This window comes from Silene latifolia, chromosome 1 (assembly GCF_048544455.1).
Source record: "Silene latifolia isolate original U9 population chromosome 1, ASM4854445v1, whole genome shotgun sequence".
Lineage (NCBI taxonomy): Eukaryota > Viridiplantae > Streptophyta > Magnoliopsida > Caryophyllales > Caryophyllaceae > Silene > Silene latifolia.
In genome coordinates, this window is record NC_133526.1 from 32,780,671 (window position 1) to 32,790,081 (window position 9,411).

The following is a 9,411-nucleotide window of genomic DNA, read 5'->3' on the forward strand; positions in this document are numbered from 1 at the left end:
GAGTTAGTTTTTTTTAACTTGGAATACAATTCGAAGTTAGTATCAGTTGTTCCTGAATTGATATTAAGTCCGTCTTGCATTCCTCCTTTTTCTTATATTTTTCCCGTGTCTTCTAATAATGATGCTGTTATTTTGAGGCCCAACGCTAAGCGTTGTTTCAGCTCTCTTGGTTTTGACATTTTGGACCATCTGCCTCCCAAGCGCGCTCGCCCAGATGAGCTTTTTCTTTTTCACTTGGTTTCTCATCCCTTACCTACTTCTTTTTTGTCTTGTTACAGAGATGCAGACTCGACAGCTACAGGTCTGGTGGCGGACCTTAATTCGCCACCAGGGTTTTGATGACTACTTTTTCCTGGAATTGTAGGGGATTAGGAGAGATGGATGATCCTACAATTCCGTTTTTAGTTTGGAGTATCCAGCAATATCATCCATCTATTTTGTTTTTGGAAGAAACTATGACTTCGTTATCGTCTGCTGCCTCTAAGACAGCCCATCTTGGACTCCCTAATTTTTGTGGCATTGACTCAGATGGACATAGTGGGGGTCTTATTTTGCGTTGGGATGACATTGTTGTACTTAGCCCTATTAGTATTCACCCTCACTTTATTTTGTGTACTTTATGTTTAGATGTAAATAATGTATGTACAAAGCATGATATGTATGTTATGTTTATCTATGGTGAACCATGTTTTGATTTGCGTCAATCCTTATGGAATAGTATTTCTGATTTAATTTCGGGTCTGTCTCCTTTTCTGATTCTTGGCGATTTTAATCAGGTTGAAATGCATTCGGATAAATTAGGTGGCACATATGCCATTCGTGGCCAACAGGATTTCACCAACTGGCGCTTTGACAATTCTTTGCTTGATGTTCCTTTCTTTAGTCCACGTTATACTTGGTTGAATAATCGATCTGATGATCAACTGATTATGGAACGCCTAGACTGTGCCTATGCTAACTCCGAATGGCTCCACCTTTTCCCTGCGGCATCTCTTTTGCATCTTCCTATTCTTGTCTCAGACCATGCTCCAATTATTCTCAAGTTTTTCCCTCCTTCAAGGACCTGCAGACGCCCTTACCGTCTTGATAACTGGTGCTTCAACTCACCTGAGATTGCCCATATTGTAGATTGTGCATGTAAGTTACCTTTTACTGGATCTCCTGTGTATGTTTTATCTCGCCGCCTGGCTTCTGTCCGATTTTCTATAATGCAATGAGTGATTCATCATCGCTTGTCTTATGGTATTAACTGGTTTGAGATTCAACAAACAACCTTGTCCTCTTCGATGGATATTTTAGATGTTCAGTCGGCAACATCTTTTCAGCAGGTTCGTTCTGCACAACTGCACCTTCTTGCAACACAACATTCTTACTGGTTACAACGAGCAAAATTAAAGACTGAAGTTCTTTATGGCCTCCCTTCAAGGTTTTTATATTCCCGGGTCAAGCAACGCGCTTCTCACCAGCGTATTCTTGCTTTGCTTTCTAGCTCCGGTGAATGGCTTTTTACCCCAGCACAGATTTCGTTGGAAGTTACTTCATTTTTCCAATCTCTTTTATGTGCAACCCCTCCTCGTGATCCTGGCTCGCCCCGGGGTTTTATTGCCCCTTTGCTTGACTCTCTTGATCTTCCAATGCTAAGCTCGGAGGACTGTTTGTTGTTGTCTGCTCCATTCATGGAACATGATATTACACATGCTATGAATGGTATGAATGGATCCAAATCACCTGGGCCTGACGGCATTACCCCTAAATTTTTCCAGATGTTTTGGCCCCAGGTTGGTCCGTTGGTTAATCTGGCTCTTCTTCGATTTCGTAACTCGGGTGTTATGCTGAAGGAATGGAACAATACCCATATTATTCTCATCCCTAAGGTTGAGAAGCCAGAGCAGATCTCTCAATATCGTCCTATCAGTCTTTGCAATGTTATTTACCGGCTTGCTTCCAAGTGTCTTGCTAATCGTCTCAAGCTTGTTATGTCATCGGTGGTTTCAGAATCTCAACAGGCTTTTGTCCCTTCGCGACTTATGTCAGACAGCTGTGTTATTACTCACGAGATTATGCATTATCTTAACAAAACTAAGAAAGGCTCAGTTTCTTATGCTGCTCTAAAGCTTGATATGCATAAAGCTTTCGACCGTGTTTCCTGGACTTTCCTTATTGCGGTTTTGAAGAAATTTGGTTTCCCGGTCTTCTGGCAAAATATTATTTGGGAATGTATTTCAACTGTCACCTATAATATCGTTATCAACGGCGAGACCTCTAGTACCTTTAGACCTTCTTGTGGTTTAAGACAAGGTGATCCCCTTTCACCTTATTTGTTTATCATGTGTATGGAAATTCTTTCTTGCCAGTTGCGTAAGGCAGAGAAGGATAATATGTTAACTGGCCTGAAGATCTCTCGGTATGCTCCCCCTATCACACATCTGTTTTATGCTGATGACGCCTTTATTTGCTGTAAAGCAACTCCATCTTCTTTTGAGACTCTCAGAGATTTGTTTCGCTGCTTCGAGCTGGCGTCTGGTCAGATGATTAATTTGGATAAGTCTTTTATTAAATTCAGTCCAAATGCGCCGCTTGATTTCAAATCCCACATGGCATCTATTCTGAAGATGCGCACATCTGATTGCTTTGGCATGTATTTGGGTGTCCCGGTTGACCTTCCTTCTAAGAAGTCTCTTGTGTTCCAGCCTTTGATGGATAGGCTTACAAGTCGCATTCTTGCCTGGTCTTCTCTCCACCTCAGCCAGCCTTGTAAGCTACTTATCATCAACACTATTATTTTGGGTTCACTCCGGTTTCTCATGGCTTCTATTCCCTTCCCTATTGGAATATGTAAGAAAATTGACTCTCTGATTGCGGCTTTTTGGTGGCGTAAAGATGTTCGTCATAGATCTATTCACTGGCTCTCTCGGGATTCTCTGCAACTTCCTCGTGCAAGTGGCGGCCTTGGTTTGAAATCTGTCTCCTTATTAAGTCAGGCAACACTTCTGAAGAATTTATGGCGTCTCCACCATCAGCCGGCTGGTTTATTATCGAAATTTCTGGTTCCTAAGTACAGGAAGGATCTTCCTATCCCTACTTCAAAATTAAAGGTCTCTCATCCTTCGTTTTTATGGTCTGGTTTATGTCGCGCAGCTAATGTGTTTGTCCCCTGGTTTTTCATGGAAGCTTGGTAATGGTTCCTCTGTTGACCTATTTACAAGCCCATGGGTTAATGGGGATATCCCCTCAGTGCGTAGTCCTACGCCTGCTGCCACACCTGTTCTTTCTCAGATGCTCACTACTTCTGGGTCTTGGAATCAGTTTACAATTTACCGCTGGTTTCAGCCTCCTTGTGCCAGGGCTATTCTCGCTATGGAACCTCCTCATATTGCTATTGATGACTACCTCTATTGGAAATACACGGAGGATGGAGTTTATACAGTCCGCTCAGGATATGACTTCTTGTTGTCCCATATGTCCTTTTCCTGCTCTCCCTCGTTTTACTCTGCTTTTCCTTGGAAAGTTCTTTGGAGTCTTCGTTGTTCTCCCAAGTTCCCTCTTTTGGTTTGGCGTATAGTACATGATATCCTTCCTTCTTTAAAAAATTTATATGTTAAAGGCATCCAGGTTAGTACTTCTTGTATTTTTTGTCACTCTTATTCAGAGTCTTTAGATCATCTTTTTCGTTACTGTACTGTTTCTAGACATGTTTGGCTTTCTTCGGTTCTTAGTATTAATTCAGTAGCTAACCCTGGTGTTTGTCTGCAAAGATGGCTTGCTGATTTTATTAGATACTTTCACAGGGTTACTGCAACTGCAGATCAGTGCCTCCTTCGTTTTCTTTGTATTATCAAGGCTATATGGATGGTTCGCAACTCGGTAGCCTTTGACAATTGTAGTGTCAATCCTGTTCAGATTTTACATCTGTCTGACTACCTGATTGCATGATTGCATCCCATTCACAACTGCCAGTGTTTTGGCCTTCCTTTTCTAATGTGACTACCATTATTTCTATACCAACCATGAACTGTGCTCAGTCTTGTTCTGTGGTTACTTACTTTATTCCGGTTTGTAGGTCGCCTATTAGGGATTGCTACACGGCCACTTCTTCAGATACGCTGTCAAGCGATCCCGTTGTTCAGAATGTGAGGGCTACCACGGCTTTTGCAGCTTCGACAAAAGGCCTACTCCTCACCATGTACAGAGCCCACTCAGCTTCGCAACCTTCCGTTTCATTCCGAGTTACGTCAAAAAAATTATCTTCAGTTCTGGCCTCCACAACGCCAGTACCAATCGAATTGCGCCACTCTTTGAGCACAATTCGTAGTTTTCTTCGTATGTATGTTCACTGGTCAGTTAGTTTGGCTACTGGCTGATACTGTATAGTTTTAATATATACAGTTTATTATTGTCAAAAAAAAACAAAAAAAAGAAATACAATATTCGCCCTGTCCCCAATGACTTTCCTAATTCGAGTCACCAAACCCAGAATATAATAACCCCATCTAAACCCAAGAGCGCAGCCACATTAACATTAACCTTAATAAAACCCGTATATGAAAAAGCGGTACCCCTCACATTAAACCTCTACACTCGACACTCTCCATTCTCCACAGTTACCTTGAGAAGTCAAGTATGAAGATAGCAGGGTTGAAATCCCTAGAAACAGCACACGAGGACTCAATATGGGCAACAACATGGGTCCCACCCTCAACCACCAGACCCCACGCTCTACTCCTCACCGGCGCCCTCGATGAAACCGTCAAGGTCTGGAGGACTGGTCCTACCGACGACGCCATCGTCCTGGAGCGCACCAATACAGGTCACTCTCTCGGTGTCGTCTCCGTCGCTGCACACCCTTCTGGTGTTATCGCTGCCTCCGCCTCCCTCGACAGCGTTGTCCGTGTTTTCGATGTCGATACCAATCATACTCTTGCTACTCTTCAGGCTCCTCCTTCTGAATCCTGGCAAATGCAATTTAACCCTAAGGTACTTACCTGCCTACCTATTTATTCCCCCTTTTCAGATTCCCTTTGTCTATTGTAACACGGTTTTACACTAATATTATGTCTCTTTACTAGGAAATCTGGTGTCAAGTTTACTTACTACTTTAGTTTGATTTGCTGTTTAGGGTTTAACGCATGTGTCAATAAATTGGTTAATTTTGTTTTCTTTCTTTCTTTCAAGTTGTGCACTAGGTTAACTCTTGTCTCATAGTCTTCTGCCCCCATATGGATAATTTGGGAAATTCAGCTTAACTTTTGCAATGCACAGGTTTTGAACTTAATATGGTGCCTACTTCACTGTTTTGGCTTTAATTGCTCTTTGCAGTTTTAACCTAACTGAAATATTCGATTACTTTTAACCCGTTTTCTCATTTTGTGTTGTTGCCACCTCACTTCTTTTTACCTTAAACTCCTTCCATCCATTTCTCTTCTATCCAACTTGCAACCTAAACTATGGAAATTAACCACTCAGTTTGCGTCTAATTCCTTCCTTCCAAACATGATATTCATAGTGCAGCTGGTTCTGTTCTAGTGGCAAAAACCTTAACATTAAAGCATTTGTTCAAGGTGAGAATTTGATCTGAGCTTTAGTGTTGCTGAGTTGAACTCGGAATTTTCATTCATAATTGAGTAGTATTTTCCATGAGAGTGCCAGCTGATTTTCTTTCAGTGCAAAAGGTTCAACATTATAACAAGCTGACCTGGCATTGGATGATTGCATACTTGATGTTTGTTGCATTTCCAGGAATCCAGCTAATACGGTTTCAACTCATTGGATTAGTGGTATCTACTATTCAGCTCTTGTGTGCTACTTGATGCTTCATAATATACAACAGATGAGAGGGAACACAGTGCAAAAATGTTGAAATAAGGAACACGCTTATCATTACTGATTACTAATTAGACTATTGGTGTGCTGTGTTTGCTTTGTTGAATTGGACGAATTCATCAGTGTTGTATATTCGTTGCCTCACTTCATTCACTTGTCCAGGAAATATTGACTAAGATTATCTAAGATGCTTCACTTCATTCACTTGTCCAGAATTAGATACTGTTGCTGTGTTGGTGAAGCGCATTTCAATTCTTTTCACCCTCTATTTTTTTTTTTTCATTTAGCTCCATAGGAGAATGGCACAAATTTATAGGGTATTAGAATAAGCAAGGGTAGTGTTGGCCTTATATGTGGGTTCTCATCCTCGCAACTCCTCTTTCCCTCTTCTATCACCATATATGTTTACGTGTCTCCTTTTCTTTCCCTCTCTTCTATCATTGTACACCTCCACCACCACTCATTCACCTTCAACTCCGCCTCCTTCCACCATCATCAATCCCCACTTGTCCACCCTTCGTTACCCCTTGGCCTCACCTCCCTTCCAACATCTACTTCCCTCTACTATCCCAAAAGCCCCACATCCCTCCAACTTCCCCTCTGCCTCACCTCCTTTCCCTGGTTGCTCTACCGACTACCATACCAGCATTCACAGCCAAGAGGAATGAATAAGTGGAGGGCTGACTGTCCTTGCTGATCGGCGGCGCTTGGGAAGGAGGGGTGGTCCAAAGGCCTGGATTCCAATAGTGTTAGCGTCGGTCGTGGGGTTAGGCATAAAAATGTCTACTTACGTTGATGACTTCACAGGCTTACTATAATCATCACCACCACCAGACCTACCTTACTGCACTGGCGGAATTTCAGAGCAAAAAAACATTTACAGAGTAGAAATTTGTAAACAAGTACTTTTATGTTCGTTTTTGGTAAAAACAATTATTTTCTCATAGATTTGGAAAAACAATTTGGTTTATTTGAACCCCTGAAGGATAGCGAAAGGAAAGGGATGAGGTGAGGGGAGAGTTTGGAGGTCGAGAGATTGGTTGGGAAGGGGGTGACCTGGTGTCGAGAAATGGTTTGGTTGTGGGGTTGAGAAGAGGAAGTAAGTTGTACTGGGGTTGCACAATGGAGGATCGAATGTGAATGTAGGTATACCCGAAAAGGAATATGGGAAGAAACTAGAAAGATGGAGTGAGATATATCTCATGCCTATCCCAGTTAAACTTTCTATCAACGATCAGAAGCGAAGTACTAATCACAGGCTTAGTAGTTTTTGTCTTTCTGGCTTTTTGTTTTGACCCAGGTTATTCTCTTCATAAGATTTGATCTGATCCTCCTTTGATAGGAAATCACAAAAGTGTTTTTGTTCAAGTGCGCGAGTTTGTCTCATTTGGTTTTGCGGTTAGCATTGGTGAAGCGCATTTGAGGGATGAGCAGGCTTGTCAACTGTCATTGATTCAATCTAATTACATAAATCTATATCATCAATTTTCTCTGCATGATGACTACTCTTGGGCTCTATACTCCAAGTGATCCTTTTTTATGTTTTAAAAGACATAACATGTATCAATGACGATAATGGATAAAGAAAGAAAGAAAGAGTGACAAACATTTCTGCCTATTTTCTGTGTCTGTTTCGCATTCCCATTATTGATGAACTCTTTTTGCCCTCAGTCTTGAAATATAACCTCTTTCTGATACATTTTGTATATGAAGTTCATCTCAGCCTTTAGACTGTATGTTTGTCTTTTTACCCTACTTTAGGCAGTAGCCTTCAGGAATGCTAAGCAAGTGTTGATTGTTGTACGGTCCTGTGTGGCGAAAATTAAAACAAATGGTTGATATACTGTGGTCATGTAATTTGTGTTAAGCTGGTCCTAATAAATTCTTGGAATACTCACATAGTCACATATCTTCTTATACTCGGTATTATTATACATCAGCATCTGATACGGAAAAGGTGACTGTCTCTTTTTCCTAGTTTGATCCTTGTATAGAAAACTAGCCCATTCCTTATATTAGTTCTTCACAAATCATGATGAGATTTGTGAGTAGTTGTGACTGCAGCATTCAATTATGAACCTTATTGATCTATGTACGTACGTCTTAGGTCAATTGATTTACTATTCTTTGAAACTGGATTATATTGATAAAAAAAACTTCTCGACAAAAAGTTTATATTGATAGAATAAAGTAAATGACTTAATTTTTTGCGCTTCTTTATTTAGAAATAGCAACTGAATTCGATTATCGACATAATTGATATGATGGGATACCTGGAAACATCATCTATGTGTTTAATCGGTGTCTTCAAATAGTATCTTAACATAAGTGGTAAGGCTAACTTCCATTTCATGTTTAGAGTAGCATGTATAATTCGCCTGAACTTGAATTTTCTTCTGTAAAGTGTTACACTTTGCATTTGCTGATGTACTGTATACTGTATGTAGTAGTAGTAGTTAGTAGTAAGTAGAGACATTAGGGATTCCAAGGAATGAGGTAATGATATCATAGTTGGACTCTTTTAACATTCATACTGGACTTTTGTGATTTAATTTGCATGTTGTCTTCAGGGAACTTTGCTAGCAATTGCTGGAGGGAGCAGCACATCGGTCAAGGTGTGGGACACTGCGACCTGGCAACTTGTTTCCACCCTAACAATTCCTCGTTCGGAAAACAGCAAACCATCTGATAAAAGTGCCACTAAGAAATTTGCCCTCTCAGTTGCATGGGGCCCAGACGGGAGACGGTTGGCATGTGGCTCTATGGACGGGACAATTTCCGTCTTTGATATGGATACTCGTAAGTTCCTACACCACCTTGAAGGTCACCTCATGCCAGTGCGGAGCCTCGTGTTTTCTCCTGTGGATCCTAGAGTCCTTTTCTCGGGGTCTGATGATGGGCACATACACATGTATGACGCCGAAGGAAAGAGCTTGATTGGGTCTTTGTCGGGCCACTCAAGCTGGGTTCTGAGCGTGGATGCAAGCCCGGATGGAGCTGCTATTGCAAGTGGGTCAAGTGATAAATCGGTGAAGCTGTGGGACCTTGGCATGCGAGCCGCTGTACAGAGCATGACAAACCACACTGACATGGTTTGGGGTGTTGCATTTCGGCCTCCTGGTGGGACTGGATTACGAGCCGGGAGACTCGCAAGTGTTTCAGATGATAAAAGCATCTCACTGTATGATTACTCTTAAACTTGGTTATTTCTTCAATAGAATGATTTTCAAAAATTCGTGTTTTTGTTTTGGGATCTGTTTATTTGACCATGTTATGGCATTGTTTATTTTTAAAAAAAGTATTGATTGGAGCTTGCTTGAACCGGTTGATTATGTGGTTCTCACTACGGCCAATTTGCTTATCATATTTGGATACCATCTAAATTGTCCGTATGATCTAATCCAAGTGCGGATGGGAACGGCTGTATATGTTTGAGATGTTCTATAGTAGTAGAGCCAAAAATAAGGTTTAACGAGGTTGAGAAGCCATGCAGCCGGTGATGTTTGTTCTGATAATATAATAACAGTAGAATGAATGGCTTTACAAACAGAGTATTAATGGATATAATGATTAAGCGTTTCGTCATAACTT

The 9,411-nt window shown here is 41.2% G+C and overlaps 2 protein-coding genes across 2 annotated transcripts; both read left to right on the forward strand.

Annotated features, from left to right (window-relative positions):
• The first annotated feature begins 377 nt into the window (after positions 1–377).
• Positions 378–1,217, forward strand: LOC141643571 (uncharacterized). Its single transcript, XM_074452776.1, has one exon. It carries the CDS (start codon positions 378–380, stop codon positions 1,215–1,217), a length of 840 nt encoding a protein of 279 aa, XP_074308877.1.
• Positions 1,218–4,453: 3,236 nt separating this feature from the next.
• On the forward strand, positions 4,454–9,141 carry LOC141602603 (WD repeat-containing protein VIP3). Its single transcript, XM_074422800.1, has 2 exons — positions 4,454–4,974; positions 8,391–9,141. The coding sequence occupies exons 1-2, from the start codon at positions 4,621–4,623 to the stop codon at positions 9,015–9,017; spliced, it is 981 nt and encodes a 326-aa protein (XP_074278901.1). The 5' UTR covers positions 4,454–4,620; the 3' UTR covers positions 9,018–9,141.
• Positions 9,142–9,411: the final 270 nt, after the last annotated feature.

Bases quoted from the DNA above. Each gene is read 5' to 3' on its own strand.
- LOC141643571 (XM_074452776.1), top strand. From the start codon at position 378: ATGGATGATCCTACAATTCCGTTTTTAGTTTGGAGTATCCAGCAATAT.
- LOC141602603 (XM_074422800.1), top strand. From the start codon at position 4,621: ATGAAGATAGCAGGGTTGAAATCCCTAGAAACAGCACACGAGGACTCA. The intron at 4,975-8,390 runs GTACTTACCTGC...TGTTGTCTTCAG, and splicing joins AAATGCAATTTAACCCTAAG to GGAACTTTGCTAGCAATTGC.